General features: G+C 37.5%; 1 protein-coding gene across 2 annotated transcripts in view; it reads left to right on the top strand.

The window, feature by feature from the left end:
* ANK2 (ankyrin 2) overlaps nt 1-26,202 on the top strand; it is a 158,376-nt gene that overhangs the window by 25,563 nt on the left and 106,611 nt on the right. For both annotated transcript variants that reach the window (XM_085309110.1, XM_085309103.1), the window contains exons 5-9: nt 14,152-14,250; nt 18,155-18,340; nt 18,809-18,832; nt 20,700-20,798; nt 21,981-22,079. In XM_085309110.1, coding sequence (XP_085165236.1) covers nt 14,152-14,250; nt 18,155-18,340; nt 18,809-18,832; nt 20,700-20,798; nt 21,981-22,079 — 507 coding nt within the window. The remainder of the gene's footprint in view (nt 1-14,151; nt 14,251-18,154; nt 18,341-18,808; nt 18,833-20,699; nt 20,799-21,980; nt 22,080-26,202) is intronic.

Here is a 26,202-nt window from a genome sequence, read left to right as displayed (position 1 = left end):
TCCAAGTGGGATTGACTCAGTAGAGAACAACGCGTAGATTCAGAACATGACAGTGAGCAACCTGGCATAAGCTCTTACATCCTGTCCATGGAAATCTATATTTACATGATAGGAGTTAAAGTATTCAGAATAATGGGGGTGTCAGCTGTCTGCTGTGTGCATGCAGGCATTTCATGGTGTTTTGCAACACTGCTCTGCTCAGGGAAGGAGGGTTTAATTGGGAGCCAGTCCCCCAGCTGCCTCTACACCTAAACACTCTTGGGAATATCTCTTAGCAGCACCACGCGTGCAAGCTCTGTCAAAAAACGGTCTGTCATGGCTAGTTATGTGATTTCTAACTCAATCTCGCCTTGTTCTCCTAGTTCTTGCCTTCTTGTAATTCATTCTAGAGGGCCCTAGACCCTATTTACTTCACTCAGGYCTTAGTGTCAGATATCAGCTTAGACCAGCAGAGACCATGCAGATGTTAAAGAAACTCCTAGTTCAGATTCTTGCCGTGTTTCTGGATGAATATAATGGACAGTTATATGCTGGCACTTCAGTTTCTGTTGTCTAACCATTTTTTTCTGTAGCTGCTGGTTGATATTGTAAATAGATTAAAAAAAAAAAAAAAGGCCCCATACAAGTAAGATATCATCTGACTGGGAGATTTCTTTTTCCCCTTTCTGGCCTTCTGCCTTTTTCCTGAAGAAACAGAGAATAGCTGCTTCAGCAGCTAAAGTCTGCATAGCCAAATAGTTCCTCTAGCGCTCGGCACAGAGACCTGCACAGCAGCTGCTGCTGCCATGCAGGAACAACCGGCTAAGGTGGGCCACGGGAGCCTTCTCAAGCTCCCGATAGACTCCTATGTCAAGCCTTTCTGGCCTGGTCTTCCTGCCAGAGGCTAGAAGGCTCCCACCTGGGAGCAGTGTGGCCTTCTGTGACGGAAGGCTGGAGTCGAAGGCTCTTGCTGCTGCTCGTGAGGGGTAGCTTCAGATGGAAGGTCATTTCYATGGTGGGCCGTTCATCTGGACAGAACATTGTCAATACCGCAGCAGGGAGCACTAGTGCACTGCGAAGGAAATGAACTACCTAGAGCTATCTTCTGCCTAGTAAGTGTTGAATGAGCTTCGGTGTAATATCTCTGTTCAGCACTTTAAATACTTTTTGTGTGCGTGCACATGTTTTCGTGTAGCTGTGGTATGAATTTGAATATGACTAAACAGATACTGCCTAGATAATGGGTGGAAAGGATGTATTATTTTGGTCGAGGTTCTGAACAGTCTTCTGAAAGCTTGATTCTGAGTTACCAGAGACTTTTTTTGAGACTATGGAAAAGTCATTTAATCTGTATTTCCCATGAATAGAAGGAGGATAATAAATGCTGCCTTTCTACTAAAGATTGCATTGATGTACTCACAAATGCTATGCATCACAGACAATAAATAAGTAAGGAGAAAAAAAACAGGAAAAAATAGAAACTTCCAAGTTAATAAAGAATAGACATTTGATTTATGATAAAAGGTAAAGATTAAAAGACAAGCATACTTTACAGCTAGTGCGAAAAGTAAAATACAAAGTTATAGAGAAAAAGAGAATGACTGAAGAGAATGTGCTTGAATTACTACATTTTCTGTCAGGAAATACATCGTAGATGAAAAGACAAAGTGAAAAAAATCTTATTAGGGAAGGGATTAWTTAAGAAATTTAGAAATGGACAAAAATACAAAACTAAATGTAAACTTGGACAAAAAAGTAAGGAATTATGACTGAAATGCTCATTTTCTTTTTCTTGTATTTTATCTGAATTCCATTTTTAAAAACAGATGTTACATTGTCACTCTTAAATCTTTACGAAACGATTGCTGATAATGAAGGTATATTATATCCTCTCTTTCTATCTCTGTTATTTCACACTTCATTTTTTTCAGGCCCCTGCTAAATGCYATTCAGTGGTAGTGATCTAATGCCAGTGAAGTAATTCAAGTTGCTCCATAACTTCCTCTTTAAAGAACTCAGTATCTGTCAAGGTCATTCTCATTTCCAGTGATAAGAATTTGCCATAATGATAACATTTCTTCACTGATTATAGACTGATAGGTAAAAAATCTCAATTCCAGTTTGTTCAACTTACTGTTTTGCTTTTCTTTTTCAGTTAAAGTGCATAAAACATTGCCCTTTATCAAAACTTACCAAAACCAACATCAGAAACATTGCACCGATTTCCAGTTCCTTAGACCAATGAAAAAACAGAATTATCTCAGAAAATGCTATTAACAAATTGCAGCCACTGAGATTACAAAACCCATCTGTGCTATCTGAGGCTATTAAGCATTCAAGGGCTTTGATTTTATGGATTTTGGTTTTTATTAATATGCTTTGCCCTTCAGTTTTCTGTTGGTCTTTCAGAGCTGTTATTTTTTTCATCTTCCTATCTTTTTGAAAATGTGTTYCTTTCTAGCTAATACGTCATCACTGTTATTTTTAGAGAAGTAATTTCTATTTTGATAAAAAGCCTAATTGTGCAGTGATTACTAATTGAATGGCTCCAGTTTCACCTGTGTGCATATCATTTGAGAGCTGACATCTTCCTTGAGTATGTTTCAGGCAAATGCTGAATTGAGGGCAAACCCAGAAATGACCAGAGAGATCTGGAAATTACTGCTTCTTTTGGACATATTTCCACCTAGAATTCAACAAGTCTGCAATTGTTTGGCTCAGTTCGAGTTGCCTTTTGCGTGGTGTTATAAATACTGGAGAAAATACATTTATGGGATGAATATCCTTAAAATATCCACCTGGTTGATTCTGCTTATGGTTCAGTGAGTAGTTCTAGATAGGCTTAATCAAATCACGAATCCATTGTAGTTGCAGTTTCTCTTCTTGACTTGACCATTTTTGGTCATGTCCAGATCTGATCATGCTGCAGTCACTGAGAATATATAAAACCTTGTCTAGTGACTAAATGGTACAAACTATAATGTACCATGGGTAACCACAGATTTACTGTGACTTTTTCAAATATGTTTTATCCATACTACTCCTTTGAACTTTGATTGTATTTCCTTAAAGAGCAGACAAGGTCATCCCATGATATGACATGACCTTTTGCAGTATGTATTCCCTTGTGTTGGTGATCCTCTAGGTACTTCTGAATTTCAAAATTCAGAATTTCAAAAAACGGTGGATTACAAAAAAGTGCTTAGGGGCCATTGAAATGTTTCATGGTCCACAAGCAGGTAGGTGGCATTGGCTATTCATCACATGCACACACTTTCACCCAGCCCACTGGTTCCCTTCTTGCACAGCTGGATCACTTCCTTACCTCCAAACCTATTTTTTGTTATTGCTTGTGCATTAGAACAGGAATTATTTTCTCTAATTTTTCTCTGAATTAATGTCTATTTTTGTGGCATATTCTTGATCTTCCCAGGTGGACAAGGCATCACTTRTTCTAGTCAGTCCAACCCTTCCACTTGGAAAATTAAGTTTGTCTACTACTAATTTCTCTTAAAGATCTATTGTAATGTCTGACTCCTGTAGAGGAGTCAGAGATGTCTGATAACTAGAGTGTTAGTCTGCCAAATGTGACAATATCCTTACTGCAATACTGCGGATATGTAAGTCTATCTGTAAGTTATCCTCTACTGCAATAAAAATGATACAGTCTGATGGCGCACATGTTATAGAATGGATCCTGACCTTCATCCATTCCAAACAAGCCTAATAAAGAGTTGCACCTCATAATATGATATCTAAAATGAGGAACCTAGACTTGATAAATACAAAGTAAYTGAGGTAGAAATAGCTGAAAAAATAAAGCCGAAAAGAGGAAATATGGTTCACTCTCGTTCAGTAACTGTAAGGGAATTATTGTATCTGGGAGCCTATTTTTTAAGAAGGAAATGCTTCCCTTCAATTTTAAAATTTCTACAGTTGAGTTTAGAAGAAATTGAGTTCCTTAAGCTGCTAAGGTTGTGCTTTGACAAGTGCTTCCCTTGGGGCCCTCACAAAAGGAGCCTACCTTTTAATCATCTGATTATTTAAAGTGACCCAGATACTGAAAGCAAGGATTAGACAAATCAGTCCTCCCCTAGCTGATCTTGTTATTTAAAAGTGCTCTGGTTTCCTTTCCTTTATATGCTTCTTTAAGCTCATTGTAAACACATTAGCCAAGAGGTATTTTCATTTACATTTGTCCCTATTATGGTGCTGCTTCCTGTTTGAAAAAGTAGGAGATGCTGCTATCACGACTGCTGGAGTATTTCTGTCTATACTACTTAGGAGATTAAATCCTTGAGAGTAGCACAGAATTTTCAGCCTCAATGTACTTTCCCAATATACTTTGCCAAACATGAGTGATAAGAGAGCTTGTTGAATACCTGTATTTAGTGTTCCCACCAAACTAGAGAGAAGATTTAGATGATTCTAGGAGAAGTGATGGGCTTGTCTCTCTCAGGATATACCAGGCTTTGCATTACCAGAGACTGCTCTCTCTATGGTTTGCAGAGATGCTCTTACCTTCAGAATGGACCATATTTTGCAAAGTATTTCATACCCCACTATGACAAATGGTTTTAATTGCACCAAGTGGGCATTCTGCTTTAATATCAGCACAGTCAGAGATCCAAATTCTAACCTGGTGTATATCAGGATGAGTCCTTCAGTTCATCCGTTCAGTTCATTAGTTCGTGATCATGCAGTTCATCATTGCTAATGTAATAAAGGATCAGGCTCTGTCTTATCTCTTCGTTGGAGAAAAAAAAAAGAAATTCCTTCTGAAGGATTCAATGGATTTTTGAAAGATGCAACCAAAGGTAATATATTAAGAAGATTGAAAAGACAGATATGCTTATTCATTCTCCCTTAAGCTAGTCCAAATTTCTGCTGCCTGTCTCTTACAGTAAGCATGAACATAGGATAATGATTGTTGATACCACATGGGTCATTTCCAGTTCCCCAAATCATATAGTTAAAGGAAAGAAAAAAAAAAAAACTCTTGAGGATGCCCAGTTTATAATATTGTRTACAGAAGAAGCAGCATGGTGATCTAGAAATGTGGAACCAATTGGCTTTCTCATTTTTCTTTTTTCTTCTCTTTTTCTTGGCTCTTTTGCCTCTCATCCTTTCACTGTACACCTCCAAGAAGAGTCTGGCTGCATCTTTTCTATAACCACCCATTAGGTACTTGAAGGCAAGAAGGTCAATCCCTTTTCTTCAGGCTTCCCCAAACCCTGGTTCTCCCAGCCTTTCTGCATATGTCAGATGCTCCAACAACTTTACTCATCTTGGTGGCCATCCACYTGACTTGCTCCAGTTTGTTCGCGGATTCCTTGGGGGAAGCCCAGAACTGGACATGGTGCTCAGGATGCAGCTTTACAAGTGCTGAATAGAGGAGAATAAGCACTTCCCCTCAGCTGGCTGCTGTATTTATTTCTGTTCAGGGTTAGCTAGAGAATTTATTAAATATGAGGTGTCATGGCAGTCTGGCCTTCCTGCATTATAAGCTGGTATTCTTTAGCTCTGCATTGTGCCTAGAACGGTGATATTCTTGAGGCAACTTTCCTTTCTAAAAGAGGCAGGGAAATGCATCTTCCTTATTCTGCCTAAGAGTATCAGAGCCCATCTTAGAACACCATAAAGAAGTGGCATGGTATCAAATGGGTTTTGGTGCTGTATCACAATACAGCTTGCACCTCTGTTATCTTCAGACTGCCTACACGGACATCATGGCATCAGACTTTGCTTGGATTTCAAGATTTTTTTAGACAGTCGAGAGAAATAGTAATGTTTTGTTTGTAATGCAGTAATGCTTGTCTGTAGAAAAAGCTGCTAGCAATATTCAATTTTACTTAAATGRCCATTTTTATTATAACGTCTAAATTTTATTTTGATGATTTTAATTAGTATATTCCAGTGATCCAAAGCAAGATAATATCAGATCTTGGAATACATGTTTCTTAACCAACACAGACTGAAAACAAACTGAAAATATTCACGACGTATGTCTTAGTCARTTTGTTAATTCACAGTCGTCTCTGTTGGTTTGAGTGCCATAACAGGGTCAGTTATTGATGGTGCAGGTCAGAACTTGAAAGAAATTGTATTTTTTTTCATAAATGTTAAGAGCCTGGAATAAAACAACGTATCAATCCGAAGATAAGGGTTTACCAGACCAACATGCCACATTTCAGCCTACTTTACTGATGCAAACTGAGATGATGAGAATCAAGAAATGAAAATGCTATTAGCATGTATTTATGAGAGTGTAGATGTAGTTGAGTCACAACCAAATAAATACAAAAATTTTATATATGTGTGTTTATTTTTATATTATATATATATTTATACGATGTTACGTAGTGTCAGCGAAAACACATAATATATGTGTTTTCTTCCATCAAGCCCTCCACCGTAAGCATCAAATAAGTTGTTTTCAGTATTTTTTTCACTTCACCATGGATTGAAGGCAAAACCCCAGATGCTAACGTGGGACATTGTCCAGAATTCATATGCCAGACTCTGCCTGGGCTAAGCTTTTGAGTGCTAAGTTATGCCTAATATCAAGGTCGTCTTTTCTTTTGTATGACTAWTTTTTTCACTTTCCATTATTCTCTGTTAGCACAGTTTCAATTACAGGTTCAYTCTTTGTAAAAATGACATATTTTCCAAGGCACAGAACATCTTGATGTCTGCCTGGCTTTGTTTCAGGCTCTGTTGTTACTTTGCTGTTCTTGAGAAAATCGTGATATTTGAAGCCGCTAAAATAGTATCTTTGTGCTCTTTAAATTTGACATATAAGCTAGAAAGTGACTTACGGTAAAATATACTCCCCAGAAGAAGGCTTCTAAATGATGAAAAGGAACATCATTTATCCATAGATGTTACAGTTAGTGCAGTGGTGTAAGTATAGAGTGGAAAGCACTCATGCCATTTGTATTACTAGAGAATTAGTGAGACAGCTGAAGGATATATGGCCTTCTGTGTCACTGCATAATTATTCTTTTTAACAAATTAGTTTCATGATCTGCCATCTTAAGCACAAACAAATGAAAAGTAAAATACCATTTACTTGTTTGTTTGTCCCAATAATTTAGAATCACCAGCCTCACTAAATCCAGTAATYGTAGCTTTTTTCTTGAGTATTTTTCTCAGCTTTAATCTCTACGTTCTGTGGGACTCTRCAGGCCACAGACTCTGCCTGTATGTAGTGAGTGTAAGGGTTGTTGCCTAAATGATTAGCTAATGCTGGCTAGGGAATTCTCCCGTAGGTCGGAGTCCAGTAGCTCTCCTGTTCCCTTACAGATGCACCAGTTAACATGGAATAATTCTAGGCTCGCAAACTCAAACATCTAATCTGTGTGTCGTCCTATGTAATAGCACCTTCTGGTTTTATTTTATGAAAGCAAAAGATATTTCAGGAGAACGAATGTATACTATTGTGCTGTGTTCTGCTTGTTTTGAAACACTGGGAAAACAGTCTAGTCARGAAATGTAAGTTGCTCTCATCGTTAATGCATACTCCTTAAGAAATAGTATTCCACAGTGTGTTAGCAGGTTTTATTTGGAAAACCACCCATCTACAGTATATAATTTAGCTGGTTGGTGATGAATCCAAAAGATGCTTTTTCTAAATGCCTGTCTCATACGATGGGCTCTAGACAAAACAAAACCTTCATCCCTGAAGGGGCATTGGCATCCCAGCAGGGCAGAGGGTGCCAGCAGGACAAGAGGTGAACCAAGCACACTTTCCTCACCAGTCTCCCAGGTTTGAGCCAGATATTAAAACAAATTCCTGCTATCAGAACAAGGAAAGAACTTGGAGTCAAATTATGCTTCTCAAAGGCATAATCTGTTTTTTTTTTTTCACTGGTGTTGGTTCAGCATGCTTCTTGTGGTGGTGGCAGAATCAAAATCCCTGCGAGGCAATCGAGTAGAACATATAATCAAACACCAAAGCATTTTCTGAGCATGGCAATGGCACATTTTACAGAAATATATCTTTCTTTGGTAAAACATTCAAAGCTAAAATCAAGCAGTATGTGGATAGTACATGTTGCATCTCAGCAGCACTGATCTGAATGCTCAGCAGACACTACAGACACATTGGAGGAAAAATGTGCCGTAGTTATGAAGTTACTGATATGTCACGCTTACATATTTTGATGTAGGCTAGCAAAAAAATAGAAGGTTTTAAAAGTCAAAATAGGCACCTTAATTCACCTTTTTAGGCAGAGAAATCTCTCTTGCTAAGATAAAATCCTCTTATGAACGGTTTATTTTTAGACRGGCTGAAAATAATGTGCTGCACATAATACACAACAAATTTCTCAGAATTCTGATATTGTTGATTCTTTCATGAACTCTTCTGCTATCARTTCCTTGACATTATTCAAGATCTATTTTTTAACTTAGTTTATAGTGTTGCATTTGTTACTTAGTTGATACTTAGTTGATTAAAATCTATTAATTACTTGAATTGTTAGAGGGGAAAACAGCTTTTGCTGGAGAGGTTATTCCTCTCCTGTGAAGGTTAATGGAGACTGAGATAAAGAGAAGCAGCTAAAGGTGAAGGTAGAGCTACCTTCTTGCATGTGCTAATGTCTATGGAAAAATGGGAAAACCAGGGAGCTGGAATGTAAATCACTGAATAATAATACAACTCAAGAAGTTACATTTTTGTTGGTGAGGTCATGCAATACTTCAAGGGGTAGAAAAAGCCTGACAGTTACTGAATTTAAAGGCCCCAGCAATGATCTTACTGTGTAAGAGGCTATGTTAACACATGAGCATAAGTCAGGAGATCTTACTATCTRCTTGTGTTATTTCATGAATAATCTAAAGCTGTCTCATCCTTGTCTTCTTCCTGTCTCATCCTTAGTCCTAGTGTCCGTTGTTTTTTGGGACTGGATTGGCTGAAATTCTAACAACAGTAGTAAGAGAAGGAGGCATAGGAAGAAAGGTAGAATGACTTCCAGAAAGACCTCGATCTGGTTAGTTTAAGTGCCAGGTCCTATTAAGGAAACTCTAGAGTAACCCAAAAGAAACTGACTTTTTATATGGACTGTATTTTGTGCGCAGAATCTTCTCTGAATGTTGCTTGAGAAATACAGCTATGGAAGTGTAATAAAGTTTTGTGTCCTACTGAAAAAGCCTAACTACTTTGTTCTTCAGTTGTAACCTTGACTAAATAACTTCTCGTTAACTTAGTATCGAGCAAAACTGGGAAAAAGAGACCCATGAAAATCCCAAGCCAAAACCCCATGCAATAAAATTGAGAGGCAGAGGAAACAACTGGTCTGGGTTGGGCAGTCTGCTGATTGTGTTGGCCCTCTGATTGGTAATTATTCGTAATTGCTGTAGGTGACCCTGCTTGAGCAGGGGGGTTGGACTAGATGATCTCCARAGGTCCCTTACAACCTTACCAAATCTGTGATTCTGTAATTATATCCTGAAGAATAATAACATATAAGTATTTGCTGTATGTAAACTATTGCATTCGATGTCAGCTGTCTCATCTTCTTTGGTAATCTCAGTGATCTTCTAATACAGTCTTAAGCAGTTCCTGGAGTTTAAAATAAAATAGTTATGTTCATTTGGATTTACAACATGAGATTTTTCATTATAGGAGAATTTGGTAACTCTGATGCATCATCTGAAAGGAGGCATACTCAGGAAAGAGATAATACATCTCTGTTTTCTCTGTTTTCCTCACTAGCTTRTGCATAGCTATATATGAGCATAGGTAGATGGATATTAAAGGCTATGCCTTCATGGGCAGGTGTGAGTAGGCTAGTGATTCAAGTGAACTCAATACTAGTTACTTAGAGTTTGGAAGATGTGTAGTTCTCATCATTGGTACTCCATGCAAGGAATATGGTTCCTTGAAAGTCTGCTGTAAAATAAGATTAAACCAAGCTATATAACAGTTTGTTTGGTTTTCTAAGTGCTCTGATAATCTGCCTGCTTTTTAAAATTGTATTYTTCATTAGGGCTTGGGCAAGATTTAATGATACACATTGAGTCATATAAAGACTTGCCAATTTGCATTGATAGCTTGAAGAAGCATGAGAGCTACTCATTTTCTCAAATTAGCAAGTAAATCAGTGACTGTAATAGAAAAATGGAGTATGGAATACACTCTATTCAGTGTTATTTCCTCATAATAACTTTGTATTATAGCAGTAAATATCTTGCAGTATACATTTGTGAGGATAATGAAATCTGAGTGCTCTGTCCTCAGTACAAGTACTCTGATGAAGTCATTGTCTGAAAGTGGATGTCATGTATCATTACAAAATTAATTTCTATTTTTACAGATAATGCACAAAATCTAAATGTACAAACACAACCGAAGAACAGAGCCAGGCTTTCCAAAAAAGCAAAATAAAGTGCATTTTTCATATTCCAACTTACCTTTATATACCCTTATATTTTTGGTCTAATTCTGAACTGTGTTTATACAGTATGGGGGGCATAATCTGGAGGAACAATTATTGAAATAAATGGTTTTTTTTTTCCTCCTGCGGCTCAACAAGCCCACTGTATCCCAATTAGCATACTACAATAAAGAGGAGGGAGGTCAGTCATCCTTGCAGTGTATTTGTGGAGAATCATTAACCAGAAGGTCTTGAATTCAGTAGAAAATACCTTGAGTTAGTGAAACAAAAGTCGAGGTAAAATTTGCTTTCTTCGGTCTGCAGATATCAAGGATCTAGAGCTCTGAAGTACCTTTAAAAGCAGAACAGAGACAGCAGATATTGATATAAGTCTTTRAAACTAAAAGATTAGGAATTGGATAGGGGATCTCAGAGTGAAGAAGTAAAAGGAAGGGAAGGATATGTTGTTGTGAATATTTCTCTTTAACTGTGGGACTAGCTGAGGAAAGGGGAAACTTGTCATATAGGTGACACACACATCATAGCTTGTCAGAGAAACTGTGCAGRATGGGAGGAGGCAGGAATGTCCTGCTGTCCAGCAGACAAATGAGAAGAGCRCCAGCAGGGCCAACAGGTAATCCCACTGCATACTGCACTGCTAAGGAAAACTGTAGAATTGGGAATGCTAAAATAAGAGTCTCTGGCCAAGAGCCAGAAGTGTTGAGGTCAGGAAGATTGCAATTAGAATCTCTGAAAGCAGTTATTCTTTCTGAGAATAACTTCAGCTTTCTCAACTGAGAAAGCAAACTTGACCTTGCCAGGGGAGAAATTCAGGGAAAACTTTTCAGTATTTTTGGCATAGTCACTTTTTCATACAGAAATCATCATGCCATTGCAATTTCTAAAATAAGCCAGCTTTTAGGAAAATATGGACACTAGTTTAAAACTATAAAGAAAGGAGAAAAAGGCTATGATTTGATGCATAAGAATTGCCTTACCTACAATTGCTGTAGTTAAACTATGATTATGTCACACCAAGAGGGTTTCCTTGATATGATGGAAACTCGCTGGATCAGTCTCAGGATTGCATGGAAACACATTTAGTACATCTTGGTACTATATGTTCATAAAGTCGTATATGTATTGCTTATGGTCTCCTAATCCAGGACCTATTGTCCTGATCCTATTCCAGAACTAGGGACTTGAGTTGATTTAAAAATATATATATATATTCTAGGCTTTTGAGGAAATAGATTTTCTCTGGCTTGAAAATTCTCATATTCTACCCATTTCTGTTAGTGTGCATGATCCTAGTACTCAGCCATATAATATTCAATACTAGAAGARTTTTTCAAATGGCACATAATACACATTAAAAAAAATTAGATTAGATTTCAATATTAAAATACCAGTCAAGGATGTGGAAAATTACTATTAGTTATACCTACTATGTTGCCACTTTGCTTCTTTCCAGGATGGGAAGGCAAACTGAAAGAGTGAGCCAGCTCTGCTACCTGCAGTTTTTTCTGTGCTACTCTGTCTAAATACAATAGAAGACAAGCCAATCTGTTCATAATTCCTCCTGCCAGCTCACTCCCTCAGCTAGGCACTCCTCTTTCCTTCTGCACCTTCCTGATTATAAGCTTGCTTTCATCTTACGTTGTGATGAAATCTCTTAACTGTCGCCCCCCTGTTGAAGAGTTGTCTCAGGAGCAGCTAGAAGAACAGTATACACCTACATTCGCTGGCCTCCCAGCCCTGAAGTGGCCAAGGAAGAGGCTGGCTGGTTTGCCTAGTCTGTGCTTCAAGTTTGTTGCCTAGTTTTAGYGGTGATTCAGAGGGAGGGAAGCTGCCCATCAAAATGTGATGCAGATTTACCTAACTGCTAAGAGGCTTTTCTCAATGCCTAACCTGAATTTCCTTTGCTATCACTTACGCCCATTACTATTTTTCTGAATCACCGTGAATGTGTAGAAAAGATCATTCCCCTCCTCTTTGGAGACACCTCTTACATATTTGAAGATTGTTGTCTTGTTTACTTTCAATTTTTGTTTCACTAGGTTAAGCAACACTGATGATTGCAATGTTCTCTTAATGTTTYACATCACTGTGTAGTGGTTGCCTTTACTGCAACAGAATGACCTCACTGAGTAGTAGGCCACCAGTAGACCACTGAGACCTTCTTCTCTAACTAGTTATTCCATATTTGTACAGTCTGTTATTCCTGACAAAGTGTAGAAACTGACATTTGTCCTTACTGAATTGCATTTGTGGCCCATTTCTCCAAGGTAATAGGAGCCTTTCACATTATGATCTTATTTTGTGGTGTTAGTGCTGTCTGTAAGAGTATTAAGAGCACTCAGTTCCATCACCCTAGTCATTACTGAGAATATTGAATAATACCTGACAAAGGCAGAGCCCTGTGCAGCTCTGCTCAAAATACATCCAACTATTGTGGCAGTGAACCATTGCTGACTATCTGCTAGGTACCATTTTTTAATTATATGTCTCCAACATTGTTCATGGAAATGCCAGATCATTATGCAACGCAGAATTAAAAGCCTTGCTAAAGTCAACATATGAYATTTATTACCTGAGCAGTCCACATTTGGAAGTGCAGAGAAGAATTATCAAGACATCWCCTCTACAATCATATGTATTATCTAGTGACTGAAAAATTAGATTTTCATTGGGAAATTATTGAAAAGCTTCTATAGCAAATTTGCTAGAAAGAGTAGTATTAGCTTCTATGAAACAAGGCTCAGAGTATCATAATATTTGCATTAATTCTAATTGTTCGGGTAAATGCACAAGCTTGTGACACCATGCAACATTAAAAAGAAGGCATTGTTGAAGTCTGGTTTATGGTTTATTTTCYAGCTAAGAGTGCCATTCAAGGACAGGAATTTTTTTTTCAGAAATTTGGATAATTACGTCATTTTACACTACACTGTGATTTACAGAGTAATTAAGAAATGTCTAGGGCCTTTTCAACAATCCTGAAAGTATTCAGAAGGAAGTTATTAATCAGAGATAGCTCACTTTCATGGCTTTTGTTCATAAGGATTTTTCAGCTATTGTTTGCATTTAAATTATTTTAAAGGCAAGAAAGGGCTTATGTTTCTAATAATTTGTCTGTAGTTTGATTAAGTTGAAGGAATTTTTTAAATTATTATTACTGTATTATCCATGGCAGATTCTTTTAAGGACTCTAGGACATTATAAAGAATGTTTATAGTTAAATGATAGACTAACTTTTACTGTATGGTCAGAAATGCAGTCATTACTTTGCAAGGTTGATTTCCTTATGTGTGATAATTTGCAATGTATTATGTATTACAAAATTTTATGTAGTATGTTAAACCTTTGTCATCTCTGCTCAGCTTGCCTTGAAGTATGGACTTTGTGGTCTTCAGGGAATGATGTCTCTGGTTAAGTAAATGGAATAAATGGAGAAAACTCTGGGTTTCCTGTCAGCTTTCATAAAACTTTACTGTCAGCTTTACATTCCCTGAGCCATTATCAGAGAGAAATAACTCTATTAATATTGTTACTCTAAAAAACATGTCAAAAGAGAATGAGCATGAAAGCAGATATAGTTTTGTGAGTTTAAAAGATATTAAACATTACCACATTAAATTAGAAAATACTAATTTGTTCCACTTATATACATTAACATTTCAGTTTAAAAAAAGGCATAGATGCATTTTTAGCTGAATATTTATTTGGGATTTGTTAATGTTAGTATATTCTATTTCCTCATTACAATTTTATTCTCATGTGTTCTTTCCAGAATGGCTTCACTCCTTTATATATGGCAGCTCAAGAGAATCATATTGAAGTGGTGAAATATCTCCTGGAAAATGGAGCCAACCAAAGCACAGCTACTGAGGTGAAGTATATTGTTTTTTTGATTTTGCTTTCTGGGTTTTTTTTGCAGGTACAAAGATTTTCAAAATGAATGTTTTGAGAATTTTCACCAGTTCATGTCAGTGAATTGTATTTCTGAATCTTCCATACACTGAAGACAAGGGTGAACTGTTCTAGAAGTTATGAAAAGTCAAGGGATGAAACCCTGTCTCATGCATTTTACAGGAAAACTTCCAGTGAGCTCAGCATTCTCACCTTCAGTCCATGCCTGTTTCCTCTATCAGCTTTCCAGAGATTTTTTCTGAAAAGTAAATGAATCTTTGAAGGGAGGACCTTAGAACTGCAAAAATTATAGGAGAGCAAGGTTGACCCACTGAAATGGTATTGCCAGTGGGATGGATCATATGCCAGGTGAAGAGGTACATATTTTGTTTGAACAAAGTGCCTTCTCTGGCAGGTCCCATGAAAACTCAAACATCTATGAATGCCTTCACTTGAGGAACAGTGCTAGATTTGTCTGTGCTGCTTTTCGTTTTGCATAGTAACAGCTGGGCAAACATCCGTGAATAGAATATTATGATGTCTCTCCCACTTGCTTGTGTTGAGGGGTCTTCTGGGGAGGATTGTCTGGAGCCTTGCTTCAGCCTCTTCCTCAGTCACCTGAAATTGTGTGGACTATAACGTGCATTCCAGAATTAGGAATACGAGGGCCATGTCCAAAAGTGTGTGTCTGTATAGTATAAAATGGTATAAAACCAACTAGTATTGATAAGGAATAGTGATACAACTTAGTTGTTGACAAGCTTCCTTTTAGATCTGGTCTTGAAATTTTTCCCAAGTTCAGAATGTTCTCTATACAGAGCAGAAGTGTAAGAAACAAGCAAGTATGTGCACAAAAATTTTGAGGAAAGTAGGTTTTCTGCTGGTCCTGGGTTCACAGAACTGTTCAGGTTGAAAGAGGCCTTGGGAGGTCTCTTACACCAACCTCCGGCTCTTGTTCCCTAAGTGTGGAGCAATGGCAGCATGCACCTCTGTGATCAGCTGTAAAACTCTGATTCTGAGGCTTGTCTGTGGCTTCAAGAATAGCCTGTGAATATTCATTATTTTTCTGTGGTTAATGTAATTTGGAAATCAAATTTAACAAAGATCACATCAATGAACTCGCCTAGCCATGTGCTGCTTTCACCTTAGACAATTTATTTCTATCCCCAAACCACATAGGCATAAATATGCAAAAGGATGGTATTCACTGCTAGGTTCTGCGCTTAACTGCAGTGCTGTTAAACCTATAGTAACTTCAATGCAAGCAGCACAGATGCCAACATAACAGTAACTAGAATCCATCTCAAGAGAAACTGATAATCATGAGAACTTCCTTTTGCAAATGAGAGGATTTCAGGGCTGTGAGGATAACTCATAGATAATAAAGTCTGTGCTCATTTTATTTTCCTTTTGTTTTGCTTCGGCCAAATGTTCATTTATTCTAGGGGACTAGTGAACAGACTGTGTACTGTAAAGTGCTGGTTTCTTGTGTGTTCTTTAAACTGAACTCTCAGTGTTAGCAGCTGCTTTACTATCCCTTCTTTCAATGGATACTGTACCATTTGATGACAGCTCTTAAAATAATCCTCCTGTGGCCTGCATAGATAGAGATCATGTTACTATTGCAGCTTTCTGAAACATGAAATCCCGTGCAATTGCCAGGCAACTTGGCAGAAACATATCCTGGTGAATCGGTTGCAATGCAACTTTGGATCCCCAAGATCTAAGCCCAGCTACAGCTCTGAGTCACCTGCTTGCAGTCGTTCACTGAACAGCTTTTATTGGCTGTGATCAGGTGCACTGGGAATCCATTCATTAGTTTACAGGAACTGTGAAGCTGATACAGTTGTAAGTAATGTGGCCTCTCCTTGAACAAAAACATCCGGACAGCCCTGGAACTCATAGTATATTCTGATTAGAAAAAAATGGAGTGGGGGAGTGGAGGGAAGAAGAAAAGCTATCTGCCCCCTACTCCAAACCCAAGTCCAGATCCATTTCCTGCCATTAGAAAGGTCAGTGCTTACTTTTGTGACCTGCAAATTAAAGCTTCACTATGCCCTTATTTCTCAGCTAGGTGAGTTTTGAGTTCAGATGTTACTTGAGTGATGTTTTCAGTGATTTGAGTACTGCTGAAGGACTGACAGACTGAGCAGCTGTCTACTTTCACATGTGCTCAGATATAGTCTAATGAACAGAATGAAAAAACAGTATGTTAAATAAGGTGGGATGGCAGCCTGAACTGAAGATCCCACTGAAATACATGGAGAAGGACACTTTGTTTGGCATCAAAGATTGGCTGTTCTCATGGTGGGGATGGGGGAAGTGAAATGCCTTCTCAGGGCTCCTGTTAGCCACACTCTCTATGCGTAATAGGAGGGCGAATGCAGAAGGAAATGTGTCCTTTTAGAGTAGGATGGAAGATAAAGTAGTGCAGATCAAATAATCACTCTTGGGTTTGAAGATATGAAACTAGCACTGCCTTTGGATCTATTTTATGTTTCTTCTCACTCTTATACACATATATGTATAAAGTGAGAACAAGGTTGAGCTCTGTTTCACATATCCTCTAATCCAGGATTTGTTCTTATGTTTCCAGAGGCAAATGGCAAGTGCATTAAGCTATTTCAACACCTAATGTAGCCCCAATCTGAGAATTATCTTTACAGCTCAGCTGTTTCATCAGCTGTTCAACCCCTTTTTAATTCACTGTACTGAATTTAATCTCTATTACAGAAAGAAACGATGATACTATAGCTATTACAGCACACCTACCAACAGCTCTATGCAAAAGGGAGTGAATGTTATTAGATTACTAAGGAGAAGGATCGCTTTGGCAAGACTGGGCAATTCCTCGAGTGTTTGTCTCGACATATGTTGGCTTTCGTTTCTTCCTAATTTGTCTTCTGTTATTTTATCATCTTTCCATTTTCCTATTCCCAGTCAATTTCTTATCTTTCCTGTATCTTTTCCACTGCCCACTTTCTGGCTATAGTCATCTCTGTAGTTCCTTCTGACCTTTCTCTTTTCATTTTGTTATTTCTCACCAGGCCTTCTGGTGAGTGGTCACAGACTCAAGAACTCTGTTCTTCATGCTTTATCTGCCTTCCAGTCTAAGATGTAGTTGCAGCACCTATATACAATGTTTGAGTCAGATTTAGCTTATAGTCAGAGATATGTGAGTAGGTAGTACTCCAGTTGAGATAGCAAGTTGTGATCATGTCACACATGCTTATGCATTGGCTATCCAGGGCATATGTGGAGGAACAAGAATTTTTGAAAATAAGCTAAAAACAAAGCTAAAGATGAGACTGAAAAGTAGGTTTTTCTTATATGTTTTTCCAGAATGAGCAAATATTGTAATGTTTTGCTGCTTAGAATTAGAATAAATTAATAAACATCCTCTGGCTTTCTTGAGTCATAGTCCACATCTAACTTAGAATGGGAAACAGCAGTAAATGCATCTGAAGTTATGCTTTTGTCTTCCAGAGATGTAAGATATTCAGTAACAGGAACCCTCAATGTTTTTCAGAATTACCCTATTCAATGCTCACCAGTCCTTGCCAAAATGTTGCTTAAAATATACTTTGCGGTCTGTTTTAAAATGAGAAGCAATTGACACAGATACTCTAGAACAATCTGTTGCCTGTACTTGACATAAAGGAGATAACTGAAGGGAAAAAGTGTGCTTCTGAAATGTTTGAAGTTGTATCTGTGAGGATAAAATGTTGTGCCTCTGATGCCATTTCATTGGAGACTGTGGTGCAGCGGTAGAAAACAGCTGGTAATGTGCTTATCAAATTTCTCTGTGTAAAGAATGCTGTGGTACTCGATGAAGCTAAATATTCTTCAGCTTACTGAGTCCGTTTTGTTTTCCTCTCTACCAGGACGGCTTCACTCCATTAGCTGTTGCACTGCAGCAAGGACACAATCAGGCAGTGGCCATTCTCCTGGAAAATGACACCAAGGGCAAAGTGAGATTACCAGCTCTGCATATTGCCGCTAGAAAAGATGATACCAAATCAGCCGCGCTCTTACTTCAGAATGACCATAATGCCGATGTGCAGTCCAAGGTAACGTGATGCTGTCTTCAAGGTAACAGGGTAGTCACATGGCTGAGTGCCTATGGGCAGCAGCTTTACTTCCTTCATCTTAAAATAACAGATAAAGGGAATTTCTTCTGTGGGGAAAAATAAGTTGCCAGACCAGTATCACCAATAATATATCTACTTTTGCAATGTTGAGCTGCCTAATAGTTAAAAGCTATACTTTTTTTTTGTTTGTTTTGTTTATACACCAGCTTTCTCTCATGGTTTGTGAATGAGGAGAAACAAAAATGGAAGCAGAACCACTGCTTCCCTATCATATAGGATACTGGTTTATTGCCCATGGGAACGTAGCGTATACTTAATGTTACTGCATGCTTGAATGGCTTTTCCCATAATAACAGCATAACTCATTTCAACAAGCAACTTAGTTCCTCATTTTATGGCCAGTCTGTGTAATATCTTTCCTCTTTTTCCCAAAACATGCTGCATCAGATGATGGTGAATAGGACGACTGAGGTACCGAGATCAAAAATTTTTAATTACTCTTTCTGTTATTTATAATTATTTTCTCCTCTCTGTGGCAGTATTTCTTTATTATTTAGCACTAAAAGTAAAATTGTGACTCTTCTTTAAATACATAGCAATTTGTGACTCAGCAAATGTACTTTTATTCATCCTTTGATTTATAATTTCTTTTTATTTGTGAGTGTCATTCTAGTGAAGTAAACTTCAAGAATGGACTTTCAGTTCAAAGAAGTCTAAAGCAAATAATGGAGTTAAGGGAGYAGAGATGTTTTTCTATTTCAGTTAAATTAATTATGAAAATGCACTCACTTAGCATAACTAAATTAAGGTGTCTGGCTTAGCCAGAATCATGGTAAAATTCATTTTCCTTGTATTACAATAAAAAAAAAACATAATTGAATCTGTCAAGGTATAAACTTGTTCAGAGCATCTGTTTGTTTTTACTGTTCTTACTGCAATCTTTTCAATGAAGTTTTCTGTAGTCCTTAAGGGATAGGATATAATCAGAATGTACCTTTTTCTTTTGAAAAAAGAATTATTTCCAGGAACGCAGTCACTAAATTGTATATTTGAGTGCCTGTTTCTAAATAAGAATTGAGTTTGCCTGTTAGAGGGAGGCATGGCATTTGGCCGTGTGAACACGGCAGCAAGCTGCCAGGGGGCACCCAGCAAGGTGACGTGCAGGGGCGACAGCTTCTCCTCTGGCGTCTGCCCGTGTTCTTCCCTTACTGTAAATGTGAAGCTGTTTACCGCTCCTTCACTCAGCATTAAATTACCTCTACCTGCCTTGCCTTTGTCACAAGGTAAATATGTGTCTGTAAAAAGTTAGTTGTTAATGCAACATAAATTAACTCTCTAGTTTACTGCAGTATAGTATTTATGGGTCTATAACCTTGCTAGACRTTTTCCTGGTAATTTACCACAGCACCAAGGCCATGAATTTAATAAGTGCTTCATTCTACTTTGACCTGGATCATCTGTGGGCAGACATAGAAGTAAATGGAATTAGGTTGAAATAATGGGCTGATTGCTTTATCTTTTGGGAATAAAGTTGCTTTTAGAGTGCAACATCTGCCTACAATTCTTTATTCCATGAGCAGTTTAAATTGCTGATCCATACGYTGAAAGAAATGTAAGGTGTAAAGCTTTTCAGGAAAACCTCCAAAACAAGGTCCTTTCTACCCGAATTACTTACAAGACTAAAAGCTGGCTCTGTATCCTTGTTTCTGAAAAGTTAATCTTTTTTATGTTGCTTTAAAGCATTCTGTATCTTATGCCAGAGCAGGTTTCACCTTCAAATGTTCAAGTGGCAATAATTAAATTGCTTTTTTCTGATGTGTAGATGGCAAAGTTTTTTTCAGATCCTTTGAGATCCAGGTTGTATATAAGTGTAAATTATTATCATTCTTACACTATGCCATCTACTATGGAAAGCTGTCAAAGTTTGTAATTCTAAGAGAAGATAAGTAAAATAGGAGTMCAATAGCTTTTTTAGTCCATTAAGAAGAAGAAAAACAGATACACCCCAAAGTTCCATGTTGCTTTTGAACTGTAATAAAGAAACTTCCTTTATTTTCTCTTAAAATGGCCAATATATTACTGTTTTCAAGATGAAAGCAAGTCACTTATTATTGGCTGGAATGCTGAATCACAGAACGAGAGAAAGAAACGCTTTTGATAATCTTGAGTAAGAAAACTGCATCCTCAGTCTGCCCAAAAGACTGTGCTGTATTATAAGTAAACTGAATAAAATCAGTATAATATAATTGTTTGCCAGAAACTTCTGAAATCAAGCTCTAGTTAAGTAGAGTATATTGTGTAGGTTGTTTTGTATAATACGAGCTGTTTGCTTTTGTAGAGCGGCTTTACACCATTGCACATAGCTGCACACTATGGAAATGTCAATGTGGCAACACTTCTGCTAAACCGAGGAGCTGCAGTGGATTTCACAGCCAGGGTACGGAGGAATCTTTTTGTCTTTTTAATTGGGATGGCCTAATTGTTGTTTAATTCCTAGTCAAGAGTAAGTGAGAAGCAAAGTAGTGTTGAAATTCTGCTATGTCCAAAGATATAGCAGATTCTTAAAGGTTTCCTCTGTGCAATGCAGCAGAGTCCTTTGGAGTTTAGTAGCAACCATTATTCCCAGTTGAAAGAAGCAGGGTCCTTTGAATTGTTCCAGAGCACCAATTTGCTCATCATTTGTTAGTGCATTTTAGGTTCTCTGTCATGATTAGACATATTCTAGAAGTCTATGTAATAAGTATTGACCTTTTCCTGCTTGTTAAGGGTTCAGTATTTACTGTACTACTTTGATTTGGTATTTTCGCATATAAAYATATTTTGAAAAAGTAAAATAAGGTACTCTGCCCTTATATAAATACAACAGTGCAAGGAAAAATTAATCATAATTAGTCTTTCTATGGTAAACAACCATTGAGCTACATAATATATTGTATATTGCTATTGTATGTTGCATAGTTTGAAGCATGTCACCTAATGTTCTGAAAGCCTCTAGTAAACTGTATATCACCATAGCTACTGGATCATGACTTTTTAATGTAGTTTTGCAGTGCCAGACACACTTCAAATTACTGTAGCATTCTGCCTTTTCAGACTGATTTTCTCCTTTTGCTGTTCTGCAATAGTTGCTAATACTACTTCTTTCCCTCACCCAAGGCATTTGCAAGGACTTTCAGCCTAAAGAGGAGCTAGGCCTTTACACTATCTGCATTAGGCTAATGAGGTTCCTTTGTGCAGGCGTCATGCATTTGTGTGTCCCGTGTATGTTGCAGTGATTAAATGCATCCATGTAGTGTGAATATTGACTTACTGGAACTCTGGTACATGTTTGTTTATTTGTCTGACTCCAGRACTGTGATGTTTGCTGCTTTGGCAAATGTGCTGCTTTGTTATTGAAATGAAAAAAAAGAACTCAAACAGTGAATAAAGATTTTTGCTTAAAAAGAAATTACTAACTCTAGTTTAAATGGTGTGTGCCTAGCTCTGATGCTCAAGTACGTTTTTGTTTATTCTCTATAACGTAGTGACGATCTCATTTTTGTGATTCAAAACACAAAGTCGCCACCATCATACACCTTCAGATCGGTCATGCTCATTGTTTGTTCTTTTCATGGTGTAGAATGGAATCACCCCACTGCATGTGGCTTCCAAAAGGGGAAACACAAACATGGTGAAGCTCTTGTTGGATCGCGGAGGGCAGATCGATGCCAAAACCAGGGTGAGTGTTTCTATTCCCTGAATATGATGTTGTCCCTTCTTGGGAATGGATTGGGGTTTTTGCTTGCTTGTTTTTTTTTTTTTTTTTTTTTTTTTTTTTTTTTTTTTTTTTAGACAGGATTCATAGCTAGGAATTTTACTTAAGTAATTGTTTCTTTCTTGTTTTCTGTTCTTAAAGTGAGGTAATAGATGCAATTGTTATAAAAGTTAAGCTGAATGCAACTCCAAAAATGCTAACATTATCTCCTCGCAAGTGAATTCATTTTGAAACTTGGACCAAATTTTCAATGGTAACTCCAAAAACAACTTATAAAGCAATACTTTTGTACTGATTTTATGTATTTGGAATCCTACCTTCTGCTTTTCAGATAGTTACTTATTTTATGTAGACTGTTTTCTGTGCTATCAGTCTATGGAATGACTGATATTGATAGTAGGAAGCASAGGACCTCTTTCTTTCAGTCTCCTCTATAATCTATCTGCATCATAGAGGGAATACAGTGAAACTCAGATCTTGTTGAGGAAACAGTTAAGCCTGTTTATCACCCYAGTAGCTGTGCTGCACAGCAGTGGGAAGTGGAAAGTCTGTGCTCAGCTAAGCCTTTCAGTCCCGACTCTTGCACATTTGTGCCAGTCACAGGTAGGCTATTGAGAAGGAAAACTGCCTTGGTGGGCTGGCAACCACTTATACTGTAGAGTGAACACTAGGAACAAGTAATCTGCTGTACCACCAGCAAAACACCTCTCCCTCTGTAACCACAGAGAATTGGGTGACTCTCAGTGACTTCTTCCTCCCAGTTTTGCTATTGAAACGCCACAGCAATACTTCACTCCCTGTTCTTAGGTCATTTTGCAGTCATTCAGGACAAAAAAAAAAGATGCATCTATTTATGTGGTAGGGTTGTTTTTTTAATCAGATTTTGGAGTCACCTAGTAAAATGTGGTCATTTATGCGAATGGCACAGCATAGGACTTGTTCTTGAAAGCTGCAGTTTTTAGGTACTGATTGGCAAACTTACATCTCCAAGTAATAGAGGGTGTTTCAGCGTAGGAGACATTGTATTCAACAGCCTTTGTGGTTGATTCAGCCTCCTCTATTACTTTGCTATTAATTTAATTAACCATTTACTGGTTCATAACCTATGAAGACAAATTGTGACTAGGATTTTGATTTCAGAATTTGTATAGAATAATGTCTCTCTTGCCTTGTTTTTTTTTTATGTTTGTTTTTTAAAACACTTGTGATGAAAAACGCTGCCCCTTACAAAGGTGTGCAGTAAATCATTCCTGGCCAAATTCTGCACAACGTGTGCCTAAAATCTACTGGTAAAGAGGCAGGAAATATAATACACTGCAGTCAAGATATTCCAGATACTCAAAAGCACAATGGTGCCATTTGGCTTCTGGAATGACAACATTGAATTCACCTATTCACCTGCTCAGTATTTAGGTATTTCTTTTGGAAAAATTGGCCTAGATGTTTGTCAAAGACTTCTTGATTTTTATGAGGTCAAGGTGTATTCCCATCTCCTCTCAGTGAGAAAGACTGGGATGTAGTTGTGAATGATACTGAAAGAGCAGGGCTTTATCCAGTGTCCATGGAGGGCTCTAATTTTAGAGGAATGCCCGCAGTCGTGGCTTGCTGCCCTTCGACAGCTCATAGAGTAGTTCAAACAATGTCAGCACAAAGATACCAGTGAAACCCATCAACGTATCCTAAAGCGTGTATATTCCAGTTTGYACAGGCTCAGCAGCTTCTTCTTGCTTTCGTCCTCTACACGGCTCTCCGCTCAAAGACGCGTGGTTGTGGTCTCTGCGCGTACTTTACAGTGTGGGAGATTCCAAAGCTTTGGTTCTGTTGTCAATGTCTCTCTGTGGCGTGATAAATGTCTTCATGCCAGCTTTTTATATAGTCTCGGTGTCTTTTTTTTTCCCCTTGCTTTGTCCGCATGCCTTGTGCTTTGCTATGGCCGTGAGTATGTAGGGTATTGAAGAGGTAGGTTGTGTGTTGCATGCCACGCATACATGTGTTTTGTACTTYAAAGGAAAGACTTCTGCCTCCCCCTGCTTGGTACTAACATGCTTGCCTTTCCATACTTGCCTTGTCATTTCTCCTAAGGAGCATTTACATTCCCCCAGGAGGTCAGAGCCACTGAAGCACATTGGAATTAAATGTACTGGGATATTTCATGTCTGGTAGCCTGGGTTTTTATACTTRGTTTCCATACCGTATCAAAACAAGCTCTTTGGTTAAGGAAGTATTCATTGTTTTCATTCATTTTATTTTTAACTTTATTACATGACATCTGATGATGTATAAATTAAGATGRGAAAGCTGATTTTAACAGATTTTAAAAGAGCCTCAGTATTTAAATTTTGCACAGTTAATCTGTGAAATATTTTTATAATTGAAAATGATCCATTGGAATGATCTATTAAGGGTCCCTGCATTGTCTTAAAAAAAGAATGTACGTTCCTCAAAGTGAAGAGAAAAGAGAAGAGAAAGAATGTGTCCTACCACTGCATGGTTAATATTKCATGTCAGAACAAATTTTACTTGTAGCAATAATTAAACATTTTTGTTTTGTTTATGTTTCATAATGTATGCACTGAGATTTTATGGCATTTCTCACTTGCCCATAAAGAGGTACAATTGAAAGTAAATTTGCTTACTGCATTTATATTTTTTTAAAATAGTATCTTAAATATTTCTGGTAAATTTTATCATTTTTAAACTGACTACTGAAGTTTTCAAAATGTGGAATTTTGCTTCTATTTTATATTATATCTAAAGCAAAATTGTAAACTCCATTCCAAATTGAATAAATAGGATAATTTTATTCATACTATTTGTTATATTTACATTACTATTAGTTGTATTTACATACAAGCCTTATSTGGAGGTTTATTTGCTAAGTGAGTAGGGGACAAAATTTCTTATGGTAAAACATGCCATATTTAAAATGTTAGTCAAGCCTGTAATCTCTAAAAGTTTACCTGAACAAGAATGTCAGTGGCATATAGTTGTTTAAAATCTTAATAAGTAAGATATGACCAAACTTCTGACCTCTAAAACGTACTATGGTATAGCAGTGGAACTGGGTTTCAGAAGCAATTGCAGACTGTGGCTTGGAACCAGTGTGCAGAAATTTGTTCTCTAAAAGGTGATGGAAACATCAATTTATGTTTAAATCGATGTCATGCAATGAAGAGTAAAATGGCAATTGTCAATTTTCACTTTGATGGAAGGAAAACATTTGCAGCCTTCCCAAAACATAGTAAAGGTTATTACAGGGAAAATGATTTTAATCATTTTAAAAGCCGTGTTTTTAAAAGTTTTAGCATAGTCAAAAATATATTTCTATTAGAAATATTTTTTCTGATACAGATGAATAATAGCAGGAAGAATATTCAAATGATATCTTCATCATATTGAAATGTTACTGACTAACAAAGCATTTTAGAGTTTTTTGGGTGCAATTTATATACTATTTCTATTTTTATAATCTCTATTGAATAGTATCTCTGTATTTATACGTAGAATATGTAAGAAAAGCGAAGTAAGAACATGAGACTTATTTAGCTTTTGGTTTTGCTTTTTTGCCTTTGAAAGACCATGTTATTCACAGCACTTTGACGCCTTAATAGCGCTTCCATTTTTTGTGACTATGCAGACACCCTAGGAAGGTAGGGAGTAACACATTCACCTGTCTCTCCTCTCTGTGAAGTTGTCACATATTTGCGTTCCTTCTACTGAACCTTGCCACCAATGATACTCAAATTTTCTTGCTCTGAGACTTTTTTCAAAGAGTCCTCTTGCAAGCTCTTGTCCAGAATATTTATGCTTGAAAAAAAGTCTGGGATGAAACAGAGAATCTAGGCTTGGGAAGGAAAGCTGCTTGTGCTGCGAAGTAAACATGTTGTGTCCCTAGAGCTTGGCAGCTGGAGTTGGAGTGGGGAGTAGAAGGGATAATGCTGGGGAGAAAGTCTGGTGTAGCATTTGGGTTGGAGAAGAGAAAGGGAACCTCAGCTGGAGCCGAAAGAAAAGAAAGGTCAGTCACAGAGATGTGCTATACCAATAGAAAAGTAGGGGAAAGAACCTGCAGGAGGTGGAACTTGGATCT

The sequence above is a fragment of the Rhea americana genome, unplaced genomic scaffold (genome assembly GCF_003343005.1).
Source record: "Rhea americana isolate MKP2758 unplaced genomic scaffold, rheAme1 scaffold_106, whole genome shotgun sequence".
In the NCBI taxonomy this organism is placed as follows: Eukaryota; Metazoa; Chordata; class Aves; order Rheiformes; family Rheidae; genus Rhea; species Rhea americana.
This window is presented reverse-complemented; position numbering and strand designations above follow the sequence as displayed.